Here is a 17,897-nt window from a genome sequence, read left to right on the forward strand (position 1 = left end):
TTGCTATGTTACTAAAATCTGATTTTTTTTTTAAGGATTGGTGAAGAGATTTTATCTTTGTTACTTTTAACTCAGGACAGTATATCCTGTTTTATAATGTGCTCTGCTCTGACACTGTATAATTTTTTTTAAAAAAAACATTGACGGTTGGACCTCATTGGTATCTGGAATGGCTGAGTCCTTACCTGTTTGCTTTGTGGTTGGCTGACAGCTGTTGCTAAGCTTGTTTTTTTGTTCTTAGAAAATGTTAAAAGTTGAGTGTGACCTCCTTGAACTGCATCCTGCTTTTGACTTTGCTTTGCTCTTTTTCCTGATCCACATACCTTTTTATGGTATCTTTTGAAGTTTAGATATTTTTCAAACTCCCAATTTGTAAATATAATGTGTAATATTTTAGGGTTTTATGGTTTTAATTGTATACTTGTGCAAATTAGAGTACTGTGGTTTAATTTTTTAAATCTTGGATACTTGAAAGTTGAAATTTCTGACAGAAAAAAAGTTCTAATTGTAGAGAGCAAATGTATTCTTTAAGAACCTACCTATTTTATTTTTTTTATAAAGATTTTATTTATTCATGAGAGACAGAGGGAGAGAGAGAGAGAGAGAAGCAGAGGGAGAAGCAGGCTCCCAAGGAGCAGGGAGCCCGATGCGGGACTCGATCCCAGGACTCTGGGATCATGACCTGAGCCGAAGGCAGACGCTTAACCATCTGAGCCACCCAGGCACCCAAGAACCTACCTATTTTAAACACAAAAGATTATTTGATATCAGTAATATCTTTCATTGTTAATAAAAACAATCTCAAGGTACTATGTTGTACTTTTACTAAGAAATTGAGGTCAAATTTTTGTGATTTAGGGTAAAAGCTCTTATTGGTCATGCTGGCATGTGTGTCACTGAAGGATAAGATTGACTTTATTCACGTTTTCTGGAGAAGGGCTAGAAGGATTGATAATCCTTTCAGTTATAGACCAGATCCAGGACAGGCTAAATGAAAGTTCTGTTGGAAGGCAAGTTTGGTTTGTAATTCAGTAGACTGTCATAAACCATTGTGATTCTAAGAGGCTTTTCTCTTTAAGGCTCTATTTAACATTGATGGGAATGAGACTTTGAACTTAAGCTCACCGCCCCCCCCATTGCATTCTGCTGGAACCAGCAGAAATCCTTGAATCATTCTCTGAACCTTAAAGCCTGACCCAAGCCTTGGGTGGATAATGTAGGGAGCTGTAGACTAGCATGGATCCTCCAAACCCACTGTGAGTTCTAGAGTGCAGATCGGGAGATGTGGGGTATATATAAGACAGTGATATTCAAATGTGTTACTAATTTTTTTTTGTCAGCACAGTCTTTAGTCAAACAGTATTACCAGAATTCTGATGCAATATCTAAAACTGTGATTTTATTAATGATGTCTTTAAGTTTAAATAAATAATTTATCAAGTCAGTGTGAAAAATGAGGCTATGTTATGTTTTAAACAAATTTGAAATTAAGGGTTTATGGATTATGGATTATGACTGCAGTATTACTTCTGTATTTTCTTGTATGCATAATATCCAGGAAATCTGGATTCACACAGCAAAGTACCCACATGCTGTAGCAGTCCACTCACTGCTGTAGTTTTACTCCAGCAGGTGCAGAGAGCCATGAATTTTTTAAAGGCTAGAACGCACTAACTATACCCTTCCTAATCACTGACAAATTTACAAAAATGTTCAAACATGTGCTCACAGAGATAGTGAAAGAAGCTTTATTTAATCCAGGAACTGACTTACTATTGGCAACAAATTATTATTATGGTGGTTTCCAATGCATAATGTTGATATACATTAGTAGGTTGCCTTGAAAAAGAAAGCTTAAATCTAATATTTCATAATGACTCTAAAGTACTTGTAAGGAATGGATCCTAAGAAATACAATTTGAAAACCATGGTAATGGAACAAGCCTGGTGCAGGAGGAGGTTAGATTCTAGTTAGTTTAACTCTCTTGATAAAATCAGGAATTATATTAACAACAATTTTAGAGCTGAAATAAAGTTTGAGAGAATATGAAGTTTACCAGCCCTTCATTTTAAATTTGAGGGGGCTAGGGGCACCTGGGTGGCTCAGTTGTTAAGCGTCTGCCTTTGGCTCAGGTCATGATCCCAGGGTCCTGGGATCTAGCCCCGCATCAGGCTCCCTGCTCAGCGGGGAGCCTGCTTCTCCCTCTCCAGCTCCCCCTGCTTGTGTTCTCTCTCTTGCTGTCTCTCTCTGTCAAATAAACAAATAAAATCTTTAAAAAAAAAAAAAAATTTGAAGGGGCTAAACCTGGAAGGGCTGTTAAGAGATTTACAGACTGGGTTTCTGCTTTTTGTTTGTCTGTTTCAGAATTGGGCAGTAAACTAGATGACTCCCCATTTAATGCTCCTTAACAGAGTCCCAAGCTATCTGCCAATCTGTATGACGTATGTGAGAGGTGTAAGTCTAAATAAAATAGATACCCAAACTCAAATTAAGATATTTCTGCCTGTTCGGGGCGCCTGGGTGGCTCAGTCATTAAGCGGCTGCCTTCGGCTCAGGTCATGATCCCAGGGTCCTGGGATCGAGCCCTGCATCAGGCTCCCTGCTCAGCGGGAAGCCTGCTTCTCCCTCTCCCTCTCCCTCTACTTGTGTTCCCTCTCTTGCTGTCTCTCTCTCTCAAATAAATAAATAAAATCTTTAAAAAAAAGATATTTCTGCTTGTTCATAGGATTTAAGAAATTAAATGAATATAATTTGGCATTCAGTAAATATCTATAAATAATAATTGAATGCTAAGTGCTTACATAATATTAAGATTTCTGTTAATTGGTAATATAGCCTTGACATCTGTATATAAACCTGTGCCAAAATGTATTTTTAAAATTAGAGTTATAACAAATTAAGGAAGAATACTACCTTCTCCAATTTGTAATATCTGAATAAAATCCTATTTTAGAATTTCTCAGTTGCCAAAAATTAGGAAAACCAGATTTTCTCTTACTACAAATGAAATGATCTTGAAATCTGTTCAAGTTTAAGCTCATGTAAAAAACATAATTTTAAAGTGGCCTTATCTCTTTTTTTGAGTATTTTTAGCTAACTAGAAAGACAGTAGTGATAAGTAAAAAATAAACATTTCCGTTGAACTACAATGCCCTGAATGTATATGTACTCTATGGACAAAGGGGAAAATGGCCCACAGAGGTACAGTGAGGATTTTGGAGGGCAGAAGAACAGATGGGAAAGTTCTAGAATAGCATTTTATTTCTAAGAAGCTTAATAACATGCAAATAGTCTCTAGATGTGGCCTTATACTTTGTGACCAGGGTAGGCTCTACAATTTAATACCTTTTTTGGAAAAGTAGAGATCTCAGAAGGAGGCAAAGAAAGAAGGTAATTTAAAGGATTAAAGGACCTACAACTAAAGATTATCATAGAGGAACTGAGTGGGGATTCTTGGAGCCATATAAGAAAAACATACTGTAAATCTCTATTCACTACATAGTAATAATAATCATGCGGTGGGGTGGGCATGGATAGGGAGGTCAGCGTAGTTATTAATAAAAAAATAACTTGATTAAAAGATTTTAGGGGTGCTTGGCTGGCTCAGTAGGTAGAGCATCCAACTCTTGATCTCGGGATCGTGAGGTCAAGCCCCATATTAGGTGTAGAGATTACTAAAAATAAATAAATAAATAAAAGAACTTAAAAAAATTAGAGGTTACATATTAAAACCAGTTCTTGCCTTGTGCTCACAAACAGAAGTACTTTGAGAATTTAAAAAATATATTTTTTCAGGGGCATCTGGGTGGCTCAGTCGATAAACGTCTCCCTTCGGCTCAGGTCATGATCCCAGGGTCCTGGGATCGAGCCCCCAGTTGGGCTCCCTGCTCAGTAGAGAGCCTGCTTCTCCCTCTCCCACTCCCCCCTGCTTGTGTTCCCTCTCTCGCTGTGTCTCTCTGTCAAATAAATAAATAAAAATCTTAAAAAATAATAAAAAATAAAAATAAAAAATATATTTTTCATATATGTTTTTAGATAGAGTTGAAATCCAGTTCCTCAAAAAGTATTTTAAAAATTATGCAATACAGTAGTATATGTGCATAGTCTGAGAAATACTTTCTACTTGAATATGTCATATATTTAGTACCTTTGGTGACCTTCTTTTGAATTTGTATCACTTCCTTTTTCTCTTTCTTTAAAACTTTTAGTAGCTCCTAAGTACATATGTGATAAAGTCCTAACTCTCAATTTCCCACCACTCACCTTTTACCTGAACCTCAACCTATTCCAAATTAAACTGATTGTTATTTAACTCAACAATAATGCTGAAAAGTAAGTCACCTCTAAAAATTGTAGCATTTTTTAATGAGTTCTCCCATTTAATTTTGAGATCTCAACAGACACTTTATTTCCTGTCATTTCACCTTACGCCTAAAGATGTTGAAAGCCAAACTTGGTTACAGAATGTTCATGAATCTTGTCAAACAATGGTATGTGTACAGGCAGTGTCTTACTTGTAAGTACCTGCCTGACTTAACAAGTGAGCCATATATACCATTGCGTGAACCTATACAGCTATCTTTGTAGTGCAAGGAGAGCAAGCAAAGAAAAATCAAAGAAGCTTGGGAGTATCTGTGGGTTCCCAAGGAGAAAATGGGGAGAGACTCTGAAAAACAGAAGTTGCTTTAGCACAGCTGAACCCAAGGACAAGCTGATTCCCAAACAGAGCCTACCTGCCTGTATAGCAGACCCAAAACCTCCAAAAATGTTTGTCTAGATGGCCCAAATCTTTCATAAACTGAATATTGAACTTGAAATTCATTATTAAGCTTTCACTTAAGCTTTTTTTTTCTTAATAGAAATTATCTCTGTGGAGTTCATTCAATACATATTTATTGAGGATCTACTATGTGTGAGGCACTTGAGCATTGCAAATACAGCAGTGAACAAAAAAAACCCCAAACATTCTGATTTTATGAAGTTTATGTTCTACTGAGTCAGACTAAATAAATAAATTAGTATGAGATATCAGTACGTCATACAATAAACAGTGTAAACTGTTTTAAGAAGCCTTTCTTCCTAGCACTTAACCAGTTATTCTAAGAGGAATAGGGGTAGGTAGTATGAGTACGTTTTAGTAGACTCAGGTGGAGTCTTCGGGTAGATTCAGGTAAGTTCTATAGTGGAGGAGCTTTAGGTACCATAAGGTTACCAAAGGCCTGGGAAAAGACACTAAGAGGAGTGACAGGGATAGAGAAGGAGAGGAGAGAAGTTCTCAAAGACCAAGATCACTCATTCCATGATTTCTTTCTTTTGAAAAAAAAAAAAAAAAAAACACCACCACCACCACCAGATCTCATCCTGAGTATAAGAAAGGGAGATAGATTTTTTTTTTCCTTCCCTTTTGTCCTCAGAATCAAGAACCAAGACTAATACATAGTTATCAAAATTTATAAAATACTCATTAAAAGAAGCAACCCAACTTCTGCTGCTCTGGATTCAGACAGACCTGGGTTCTAATCCCTGATGGCAATTTACTTCTTTTATAACTTCTTTTATAACAAGTTACCCATACTTTGTAAGTTCCTGTTTTGTAAATTTGGAAATAGAAATAATTACCTGCCTTATATATGTCAGTTGCTTTAGTGTCTGATAGATAGAAGTTGGTAAGTTACTAGTCTTATTAGCCTGGAAAACGTGACCACAATTTAACATGCTTATTCTTTGGGGGAAGTGTTTTTCTAATTTAAAACCACTGACATTGTTTGGAATGTTGTTTAGTTACAAATATGGGTGATGACCTATGAGTTTCTAAAACCCTATGCAGAGATTTAAAACTGCATTTCTAAAAGAAGAAACCCCAAAGGAGAAAATGAGAGCAAAGATCTGTCGACAGTCTTGCTCCTTTATAAGTGATAAAATTCTAAAAATTAAATTGAAGAAGTGAGAAAAGTAGAGGACAAATAAGAGAACAATGTAAAATTAAAGTTCAGTGCTAAAAGGATCTCACTGTACCCAAACATGTTGAAAGGACAAAAGTGCTTAGCAGACAAGCTATATATATAAAAACAGGAAGATATGAACTGGAGGAGAAAAATCTTGACAAAATTAGTAAGCAGAAGTATCTTATAAACCAGCACTCATTCTAAATAAAGTGTTTTAAATGATAATAGGACATTTTTCAAGAATGTTTTAAGCTCACTCTTAAAGGCATTCTTTGGTTTAATGGATGAAACCACTGCTATGTGTGTTTTCTATAATTCCTATTCTAATGAATAGATCTACAAATCTGTAGTACTTTAACATAATTCCTTTGGTTAAAGGGAAAATTCAAGGTTTAATATGTGCTCCATGAAAGTGTGATTAGTCCTTTTGGACTGGTAAGTATTCATTCTACTAAAATACATCTATTCTTTTCCATGAATTGACTATTTTTAAAAGTCTAATGGATGTAGGAAAGGCAGTTGGTCAGGAGAGCAGCTAATTTGAGATTTATTTCCTCAGTTTCAAAAACAAGAGTATGAGACATGATTTCCTTTCTCAAGAAATGTATTATGTTAGAGAGACAAAATCCACCTTCATCCCTACACTTTGCTTCATTCCTGTTGTTCTTCAGACCCACAATATTGCCTTGCCAAAATTGCCTCAGCAGCCTTGCTAACTCATCTCCCTGCCTCCAAGTTTGCCCCTTGCAATATAGTTTTCTAAACCTTACTGAAATATAAATCTGATGTTTTTCTACTGTTTAAAACTTTCAATAACTCCACAGTAGTCTTAAGAATGAAATTTACATTCTTTAATGAAGCTTGAACAAGGTCCCTCCTTACTGTTGATCTTTTACTTGGACTCTATCACTGTCCATACCCACCCCCCTTCCAGACCAAATAAATTTCCTTTATTCAGCTTCCCTGTTTGGGCCACTCTCACTCTCTCTCCTGCCTCTGGGCCTTTGCACATGCTGGTTCCTTTGCTTAGAACTCTGTCTCTACTCTCAAGCCTTCCCTCCTGTCCCTCCCTCCCCCCCACCCCCAGATTTTCTTGTCAAGGCTTCTCCACTAATCCTCTAAGCCCCAGCTCAGATGTTCTTCCTTCAGGAAGTCTGTGTTACACCAGTTTCAAGTCCAGACTCTCAAATACATCATAGTTCTCAGCTCAGATAAAGTCATTTGACACCACTCTGCTTTTACATAGGTATGTCAGCTCTGTTCTTGAGAAAATTAAGAGTTGAGAACATTACTGATAATGACATACAAAAACCTCACTTGATACTGCTAAGTCTACCAAAACATTTTTAGAGGAAAGGAAATATTTCAGAATTACTATTACTTCTTGGATTAGATAATCAGGATTCTTCATAGAAGAAATAAAATGTTGAAATGTTGAAGTAGCAGATTTAACTGCTGACCTATAATGATAACCTGTGATAAATATCACAAGCCTAGTCCTTTCCAATTACTGTTCTGTGCTCAGGATTTCATTTTTTTAGCAGGTGTTTATTGCATGCCATGACATGCCTAGCACCGGGGGTTCATTAGAAGCACCTTCAGGACATCTGGCCTACTCAAGAAGTGAAATCTATTACAAACTTTTTATTGAATGATTTGAAACAAAACATTTCCAGAAGTGAAATCTACACAGTGATATTTGCAGGTTAATACATTGGTTGGAATTCTTGGTTACTGTAGATTTATTTGGAGGCAACCCTTTTAAGTTGGAGAATAAAGTAACTAATTCACCATAATGCTCTATTGTAAAGGGCAGAAATTAGTACTCTTTGAAGAACTTAAGTCAGTCTTTATAGGGACCATAAAGGAATCTTGACGTTTAATGACTTAAAGGTCCTCAGTAAACCACTGAATTAGAATATGAGTTAAAATTATTTTTCGTTTTGTGTAAGGCAGCATCAAAATAAATAATTAAACTGAAATTTTCTGGGGGGAAAAGTAATCCTAATTGCAGTTTCCTATACAATTTTACTGTATGCTTCAATAAATATTTATCAAGCTCTAAGGATCAAACCCTACTATATATATAGTTTGCAGTTTTGATTTGCATTTAATTATTTTAAACCATTTTTGGGTTAGCTAAATGCATGCATTTCCCTTGCCTCTCATTAAAAAATAGAAAGTTAAGCATTTTCCATTTTGCAAATGACATAATTTTAATGTCACAAACAAGGTTATGCCCTACTAGACAACTAACCCCACTGTTTTATCCCTTCCAGAAAATAAAAATCACAGCTCAACTCTTACAGAAGCAGAGTCATCATTTTCACATACTTCTTTCATTATCTAGCAGTATGGCTCACAACCTCATATATCAAGTCCATTTATGTTTCCAAGGTATTCATCTACAGCCAGTTTATCTTGGAGGATATTGCTGCAAATTGGATGATTGACTGGATTTATTTTTGCTGCTTGTTTGTGACTGAGTGGGCATTTGATTACACTGTTTGCTTTTGTGACTGTGCTCAGAGGGAGAGAGCTTGGAAGCCTCTGTAGCCTTTTCTTTTATGTTAATATTAAGCCAAAATTGCTTTTCTTGACCAGTAAAAAATTTTTGCATGCTTTAGCAATTTGTAAAAGCAGTGTATGAGAACATACAGCATTTATCTTTTTATCTGGAGAAGATAAAAAATAACCATTTTAACCTGCTTTTAAAATATGACATCTTAAGAGCTGTAAGAGTAACGTATTCTTCTCTGAGACATTGTAACCTCACTTCTAAGACTGAAACTTATTTGCATTTAGGAGTCCTGGTTCTGTGTCTGTCAGTTTTTATTGATTTAAACTCTGCTTGTTTCCTTCTGTCAGAATATTCCAACTTTTTTCCCCTAACCTGAACATGTCAGCTTTTGAAAACACAAGAGCAGACATGCAAAAAGGGATCTTACTTAGAAGTTGATTTTTTTAAAAAAGTTAATGAAGCCATGTAAGGAAATAGTGTTAACACAGGACTTGAGAGATTCGCGTTCCAGATCCAACAATGTCAGTTATTTATGCTCCTTTATAACCTATATTTTCTGAAGTTCTTCATCAGATTTCAGAGAAATTCTTTCTTTAGAACCCAGGGCACTTATGAGAGAACATTAGAAATTTTAAAGCCTTCGAATATACCCGCGAAGAAAAAGGAAATTCAGAGATAGCTACCAAGGCTTATTTTCCATGTAGGAAGTGATACTATCGTTTGTACATAGCTTACCAAAACTAATTTTATATTAAATATAGACCACAGTCCCGTACTTGTTCCAACATTCTGGGCCCATTCAGCGTTGTTTGGGCATTATGGGAAAGGACGAGAGGGATTTCAATAGTTTATAAAGTGTAAAGCGAACTTGGTTCTTCCTGGTGGCGTCAGGGTCAGCACAGAGGTTGGTTGCTCTTTCGCTCAAGGTAAATGAATCCGAGCGAGTGGAAGGAGGGCAGGCTCTCGACTGCTGATGCCGGGGGCAGGGGCACATTTGCCTTTCACTGACGCATAAGGGCTTGCGCCGCATCTTCCAGCCACAGTGCCAGCTGAACGAACCCGTTCCCGATGTGAGAATTAGCTTCTGGGGGGACTTCGGACGTTCGAGGTTGTTTTTCGCTGGGCCGCTTCAGACCACCCATCACCGCCCATCACCGCCAGCCCCTTCGCGTCAAGGGGGCGGGACTCCGTGGCTCCGCGGGCCGGCATTGGTGCATGCGGCCGCCGTGCGGGCGGAGTGACGGCGGGGGCGGGGCCGCGCGGCTTGTTTGTCCGCGCCGCACCATCGCCGCGGTCCGCGCTGACTGAGGCGCTGTAACCTGGAGCCTGGCGGTGGGGTCAGCCCTCGCCTTCTCGGCACCGCCGCGGTTCTTCTGCACGTCCGCAGCGGTCCCCGCGCCGACATGCGCCTGGCCACCACAGCGAACGAGGCGTACACGGCCTCGCTGTCCGTCCCGGAGCTGCTGGGCTGCAAGCAGTGCGGCGGGGGCCGCGGCCAGGACGAGGTACCCGGGCGAGGGGCCGGGCGGGCGGGTACCGGGCAGAGCTGCCTGGGCTGCACTGAGGTCGCGACGCCTCCCCGCCTTCGTACCTAACAGCTGCGGAGAACGCTCCTCAGGGAGGGTGCCCCTGGAGCAACCGCCCCGGCGGGGGCGTCTCGGACTGGCCCGCGCCCCACAGGTGAAGGGGCCTGTGGTGGGTGGAGAGACGGTTTCCATCGTGAGTCGGCCCTGGGCAGAAAATGCTGAGGCTGGCAGAGACAGCTGCCTCGGTCATTTAAATGAAAGGCTCCAAAACGTAAATAACGTTGTCTTCTGTGCAAGTCTCCACAAGTCAGAACCGAACAAAGCTCTAGTCTGACGGTAGAACTGCCTGTGGATTTTTTTTTCCCTTCAGCGTCTTGTCAAAACAGATTATCAGTGACCCCCCGTTCCCTTTGCCTCCTACTTAAAAAAAGAAAAAAATACATTTGAGTCAGTTAAAAGATAATGTTGTCCGGAATACGTATGTTCTGCCAGCTCTATGACGTTATGCAGTGTTCACCCTTGTTTATTAACCATCCCTTTTGTGTCTGAAATGGCCTTCAGAAAGCTGTTTAATCGTAACATTTTGTATTTTCCCTAAGTGGTTGTAAATAGGGCCCCATTTGAAAGTTACTAATAAACCTAACTAAAATTTGAACCTTTAAAAGGCTCTTAATTCAAAAGCTGACAAGGAGAAAGTTAGAGAAATAGTAATTAAAATTTGAATTTAAATCAGAATGCTGTGTTGCCTTATTTCAAGAAATCTAAATAGGAAATAATTTCTCTGCAGCATTGCCCACTTAAATGACTCAGTTTTAGTATTTATATTTTTTGTAGATGGAGTCTACATTGTGAATATACTACATATATTCATATAACTTTAAATGAAGACACCTTCCTATGAGGGTTGTAGAACAAACTTTTCTAGATTTTAACATTCATAGATACATAATACGCTCCTAATTGTTTACAGATAATACAACAGCCTAAAAAAAATTGTTATAACTGTTCGTTGGAAACTTTATCAGAGAGAGAAAACTGTGTGAAAGTGTTGAAATGCATTTACGGTTTCTGTTTGCAGGCCATAACAGATCTTTTCTCATTTTGAGTAGAAGCGATCCCCAGTCATCGTGCTTGAATAGATCTGTTATTTCTGGTGGCATTTGTGTGCAGAATCCTGGTTCTGGCCCAGATCTAGAATCTCTAAATATAGCCATGTAAACTGGAAGATAAAGAGATACATTTTAGCTTGCACATTGATTACAGTGCTTATGGGATTGTGTTTAGGAAGCTAGGAAGCGACTGTAGAGTTGTATTTTATTTTTAACACATCCAACATGTGGGAAAATAAGTTAGGAAGTAGTGCTTTATAGGAAAACTTCACTTTACAAAAGAATACCATGACTCTTTCAAATAGCAAGCTTCCATAGTGCTTTAAAATGAAACACTTTTCAGGGTTGGAACTCCTGACTAAAGTATAGAATACACATATGGCTAAATCAGCCTTACAAATCTAGTAATTTGAAGTCCGTGGGTTATTTTTTAGAATGTATTTCATAGAAGACTGGATACTGGAAAAAGAGGTACCTGAACTTTCAATGTTTCTAAGTTCCCAAGTAGAGTCAATGACAATTTTAAAACAAGCACCAGTACATTTTTTATAGCAGGATTTTTTTTTTAAACAAGAAGTTTATTTAAACAACAAGTCGCTTGACTTGAAGGGAAAACTATCTAGGATTCATTTCTTTTAGAGTAATTTATCCCTACTTAAAGACAGATTGCCCTACATGTAACAGCTACGTACAAAAAAGTTATAAAATTGTCCTTGGTTTTACAATGATAAATGAAAAACATTAAAATTCTCCAATCGAACAAGGTATGCAAGGATTTTTATGTTGTTCTTTTTTTGTTAAACAGTGAGAGCAAAATAACTTACTGGAATATAAAGATAAGAGCCGACTGAGCATGCCACTAATGGAGAGAGGGGGTATTTTCACAGAAGCAGTATTTTCCCCCATCCCATCTCCATTTGATGTCGATCAAAACATACCATTGGCCATTTAGTTAAAAAAAAATGCAATATGCTTGTGCACATACACAGTTACTTTATGTACAATAAAGGAATGGGGAAGGGGAAAATGAAATAGAGAAAACTATACTGTAGTTGTCAGGATGTGGTGGAACCAAATTGCGGCTTTCTAATTGAGAATGTCTTCTTGGTCTGGAGGAACAGAGTTCTGGAGTAAAGTAGCAGGTTCCCTTTTTAGTAGACACCTCCTGTCTGCTGCTGGAACACATCAGTTGTATCTTCATTCTCCCATTTCCAACTGTGCAGGTGTGTCTGTTTCATTGATTGGCTGCCCATCAAATCGGAATCTGATCTGCCTCATTGACAAACCCTGTCGTTCACAATAGGCTTTCATTAGTTTACTAAGTGGTGTATGGCTCTTAATCTTAAACTGCACCACAGAACCATCCTGCCCCGCCACCTTCAAATTAATATGATTGTTCTTCTCAGTCTTGACTCCTTCCTTGGGCTTTTCGTCGGCCATAGTGAGCGCTGGAGTCTCCTCAGCTGCCGCTTCACAAAAGAGGTACCAGGTCCGCACCGAACGAGCACACACCAGGATTTTTTTTTTTTTACAACACTTCTACATCTCTTCATTTCTATTTAAAATTTTTTAATGTCAGAAGGCTAGGACCCATCTATAAGCAGTGATTCTCCTGAAGAAGGGAGAGTGGAGTGGGAGCTCTCATATGTCACACAATTTATTGTTGCCTTGTTGAAGCGTGTTTCAGAAAGCACATACTGCTTTTGTAATTTTTAAAATCAAAATATCAGTATTGTGGTCATTGGTATAAAACATCTAGACAGTTTTTTAGAAGTACCCCAAGTGCAGTGAGAAAAATCATTCAAATGATCTAATTATATTTATTTATCAATTAGTTTTGCAAGTGGGTAAACACCAAAAGCCAAGAAATGCTTTTATTTTGCATTTGTGGCAAATCATTCATTCTTTCACTTAAGGATATTGCTAGAGATTCATAAATGTATCTTTAATACATTTGGAAATTATAATTAGAACAGTACTTCTAGTGTACAAACACTGATCATACAGTGATACAATACATATATAGTCTTTCTATGATACTGTCAACATTTGCTAAGAATTTTCATATACTGAAAATGACTTGATATTATACACTAATGAAGAAATAGATCTTATGTCAGAAATTTGCAGCAGTGTTGTCATGGCAGAGGCTGTTGCTCTCTTTTTCAAAATGCTGATTAGGAGGATTGTTGAGAGGAGAGAACTGTTAGTTCCCATGTTAGTTTTTCCAGCCACACCTTCACCGAGAGCCTGTGAGGTTTGTGCTGTGATTAGCATATACATCTACTTTTTAAACAAGGCCTTTTGCTGTTGGCAGTTCTGCCTCTTAGAATCAGGATTGGCCAAAATTTGTTCAAAGTCTGCAATTCATTTTCTTTAACAGCTACAGATAAGGCATAATTAAAGTAACCTTTAGGAAGCTATGAAATACAGTTCGTTTGGCTTACGATCACCCTGTTGAAGACCAGCAGTGCCTTTTTTAAATCGGTACCTGCTAGAAAATAGGGTAGTTAGTAATTTTATCATGTTGACTAGGAAAAGAAGTGTTTCAAAAATGAATTTTCCAGAAAATTGAAACTTTTAACCTTTTAGAAACCAAGAATATTATTGTATGACAACAATGATATCCAAAAGGACCTTTAAGGTATCAAAAACTTTTAAAGCGGCTCCAAAAAGTAATAATTAAAGATACCAACTCTGGAACCAGATTTCTTAGATTCAGCCTCTACCTCCACCACTCACTAATACTAACTGAGCTACGGACTTGATTTCAAATTGTGTACATATATTTATAAAACATTATATGTAATTATTTTATATTTATAACTATGTTATATAAATATATATCATTTGATATATATAAAAACATAAATAATTTGTAAAATGATCTCCTTCCTGCCTGAATCTGGACTAGGATAAATTGGAATGGAGTCTTAGAGTTCATCATGTCATTTTCTTGTATTCCTCTCACATATCTAGTCTATTAAGGAGAACAAAGGACATCTTTTTGAGTCTAGCCTTCAAATATAGGATAATAAATTGATGTGAGTCTAGAACAGCACTGTTTCCCATTATATCAGTTTTGATCAACTCTTTTTGGGAAAGACTTGATTTTTTTTTTTTAAGTATATGGCTGTCTCCCTTCTCCCCTTCCCCCAGTCTTTTCTTTCACTTCCTCTCCTTTTCCTTCCGACCATTTCCCTTTCTGCTTTTACATGGCACAAACCTCTCACAACTTCTTCAGCCTGGTAGGAAATTGACCCTGGTAGTCTAAGTGTGAGCTGGGTAAAAGTCTATTTTACCTGGAACTACCCTTAAGTAAAATAATGAAATTGAAATCTCAAATGTCAGAGACTTTTTCCATTCCTTTCCTTTCTTCAGTTTTTCTACTTTCTGCCTCCAGCTTTCTTGCCAGACTGGTACCTCATCAAAGAATTAATGGGACCTTAGCACTAAGAGGTGATTAGCATAATGGGTCTATAATCCATTCCCAAGAATGTTTGCTTCTGACTAACATCCTGCTTTGAAACATATAGTTTTTCATTCTAAAAGAATATATTTCTAAAGGAACCAGGAGGGAAGGTTTTGCCCATTGAAGGCAAGGAATAGGCAGACAGTAATACCAACATAACCACTAAATTTGGCTGTAGGGGTGGACTTTCACAGACTTGAGAATTATATAGGACCATTGGGAAAGACCCTTGCCATACCTATAGGAAAATACTCCATTTCTGAAACTTTGATAGTCAGTTTCTTGGAATTCTAAAGCTATTCTTTTATAATAGTTCAATATATTTTTGGTATAGAAACAAAACCAAATATAATTCAGCCTCTTTGTCTTAAGGCCCATGTGCTATCAGTCTTACTATTAAAAATATGTATATTCCACCCACATGTTGCTGTAGTTGTAAAATAAAGTCCTAGAAATGGACTTGCTAATTTTTTCTCTCCTTACAGATAGTAACATAATACATACATATTATACACTTTGCTCCTCCACACACACACACACACACACACACACACACACACACACACACACACACACACTATGTATATTTTTTAGATTCTTTTAAAGCCAACTCATGTAGAATTGCTTCATTTTTGTAAGGACTACATGCTATTCTAGTCTCTGGTCATACTACATTGAAACAGTCCTGTTGAGTACTTAGGTTGTTTTATATCTTGCACTATTAGAAACAATGTTGCAGTTATTGTCTTTTTACATACATTTCTGTGAGTACTGGTTAACATTTAAGATGAAATTGTTGACTCAAAGGATTTCTGACTTTTTTAATTTCAGTCATTATTTCAAATTGCCCTCTATAGGTTGTAGTAGTTTATACTTAAGTATTTCTTGATCTTATTTCCTCACATTTCAGAACACTCCCATCAGAAATGTGTAAGTAATGAATGACTATTTATCCACCTCCTCTTCAGTACAGCCTGTTATTAAATTTTTTATCTTAAGCAATCTTTTAGGTGAAAAGTATCTCAGTGTAGTTAACTTGAAGTTTTATTATGAGGTTGATCATTTTTCAGCCATTTATATTTCCTTTTCTTTGAACTGTCCTCCTTTGTTCATTTTTCTATCAGGTTATTGGGGGTTTTCTTTCTGATTTGTAGGAATCTTCATGTATTCAAGAAGTTTAGCCCTTTTGATATAGGAGTTGCAAATATATTTTGCAGTTTTCTGTTTGCTTTTGACTTTTTATACGTTTATTTGTCCCATGTGAAAGTCTTTTATGTCATCAAACTTAACAGTCTTCTATTTTATAACATCTGGGTTTTATGGCATTCTTAGGCCTAACTTCATTCCATGAGTGTTTTCTTCTAACACTGTTATCTTGTTTTTGTTTTTACACTTACCTCTGATTTGTTGTGGAGTCAAGTATGATTTATGGTTGCAACTTCATTTTTTTCTGAGTGCCTATCTAGTTGTATCAAGATTATTTGTTGAATAATCCATTTCTCCTCCATTTGAAATGCTACCTTTTTATATACTAAGGCCTCAAGAATAGTAGCGTCTCTTAAGTATAAAATGAATAATAAACCCTTGAAATGGGTGTTTTCCTAAAATGCATTTTATTTAAGATAGTGAAGAAATGAGAAGGAATAAATACTGATTTTAACCTTAATATTTTGCCCAATATATTTTGTTTGAAATTTATGTAATTGGATCAGAAATTCAGCAGTTAGAAAGGCTAATAGAGTCATTGTTTTATAATAAAATGGCTGCATTTGTGCCAAGATGATGTATTGAGTAGCAGGAATGTGGGGTTTTTTCTTGCATTTTTTTATAGGCTATTAAAACCAAGACATGCACATGGCTAGACCAGTGAATTGAGTGCCTCCTCTAATGAAGGGTATAGTTAGAGCATTGCTATGTTCAGTCTAAGTGTGGAATAACCAGAGTAAGACATCACTGGCTTCCAATACGTGTGTATTTGAACTATATTTCATAAATTTAGTTGGCAAGTATAGCGTACTTTGAATCCAAGTCTTAAGTTCTCCCAATAAAGATTTTCTTCAGTTTTGTCCTGCCTGCTTAATTTTAAAAAATCCATTCTGCTCAAAAGGTTTTCGTTCACTTGGACCAGATTTTTTGAATTGTTGCCACCTATCCATCTCTGTCTGCCCCCCCCCCTTTTTTTCTTTGAAAGGAACATCCTGAAGGACTTTTGGAAGCAGTAGAGGGTAGAAATAATATTTGTATGTAATTATATAAGGAAGGGTTGATATTTAGATATGTAAACTCAAGAAATTTTTGTGTTTTTTTTTTTGGAAAGAGATTGATAAGACATGAACGTTAAAAAAAAAAATTGTATTATTTTAGTTTTGTTTCTGTAGCACTCTGTGTTGGGGGAAATGATGGGCCCCTAATGCTTGATTATCAGTTTTTGTTAACCACACTATACGGTCACATAAAATATAGGATTTTAGTAGATTCCAAGTATAGGATTCTAGATTCGCTATGTCAAAGGGCAGAAAACCTTTATTTCTTAAATAATTCAGTTTCTCAAAAATATAAGCAAAGTTGATAACACTATAGTATGTAAAAAAAATTTAAAGCAAACTCACAAAATTCGTTTCTCTAAGAATGTTTTACTCTGCCACAGAGAAAGCCCTGCAGTACTTTCTCTTTAAGTAACTACTTTCTATTTTTCATAGTATTTCTTCTCTTATTGTGAAGTGTTATTATAGATGTAATAATAATTACACTCCTTTCAGTTTATATAGGTAGAAGTTAGGGCTTTTTCATTTCCTGAGAAGATACACAGGGATTGATGTTTTGGTTGGTTGAGTTTTGGATGTACAAACACATTGGTCTTATTTTGTATCACTAACAATCCACAGGGTTGGTTGCTATGTGCTGAACTTTCTGTTCTAGACTTTCTGCCAAGTACTTTATGTAAAACTCTGGTTTTAGTGAAGCAGGTTTTATTCTTTTTAGTCATATTATAAGCGCTTGTCAATTATGCAATACAAACAGAGGAGTTGGTATGTATATATGGCAATGAAAACAAACCACCAAAACAGGCCTGTCTGTTCAACTGGTTGTTTTTCCTTCCCATTCCTGTAACCTCAGTTCATGTTGTTTACTGCTGGAGGCCTAAGATGGTGTAATTTTCTTTTCTAGGAACTTGGAATTAGAATTCCTCGACCACTAGGACACGGACCAAGCAGATTCATCCCAGAAAAGGAGGTATGTTGTTTGTGAAAGTACATAGTGAACCGTATGCTTTTAAGGAAAAGCTTTCATGACCCACATCTTGGCACCTGAACAACTGTTAA

General features: G+C 36.9%; 1 protein-coding gene and 1 pseudogene across 2 annotated transcripts in view; one reads left to right on the forward strand and one right to left on the reverse strand.

Annotated features, from left to right (window-relative positions):
• SESN1 (sestrin 1) overlaps positions 1-17,897 on the forward strand; it is a 113,370-nt gene that overhangs the window by 81,655 nt on the left and 13,818 nt on the right. The window contains exons 1-2 of one of the 2 annotated variants that reach the window (XM_028104170.2): positions 9,739-9,972; positions 17,743-17,808. In XM_028104170.2, coding sequence (XP_027959971.1) covers positions 9,871-9,972; positions 17,743-17,808 — 168 coding nt within the window. In that variant the 5' untranslated portion in view covers positions 9,739-9,870. Of the gene's footprint in view, positions 1-9,738; positions 9,973-17,742; positions 17,809-17,897 lie in introns of those variants that run through there. The other variant, XM_028104169.2, reaches the window with a different exon arrangement.
• Positions 12,150-12,607, reverse strand: LOC114209946 (small ubiquitin-related modifier 2 pseudogene; annotated as a pseudogene).

The sequence above is a fragment of the Eumetopias jubatus genome, unplaced genomic scaffold (assembly GCF_037043125.1).
Source record: "Eumetopias jubatus isolate StellerSeaLion01/CBP00866 unplaced genomic scaffold, mEumJub1_p1.0 scaffold_6, whole genome shotgun sequence".
In the NCBI taxonomy this organism is placed as follows: Eukaryota; Metazoa; Chordata; class Mammalia; order Carnivora; family Otariidae; genus Eumetopias; species Eumetopias jubatus.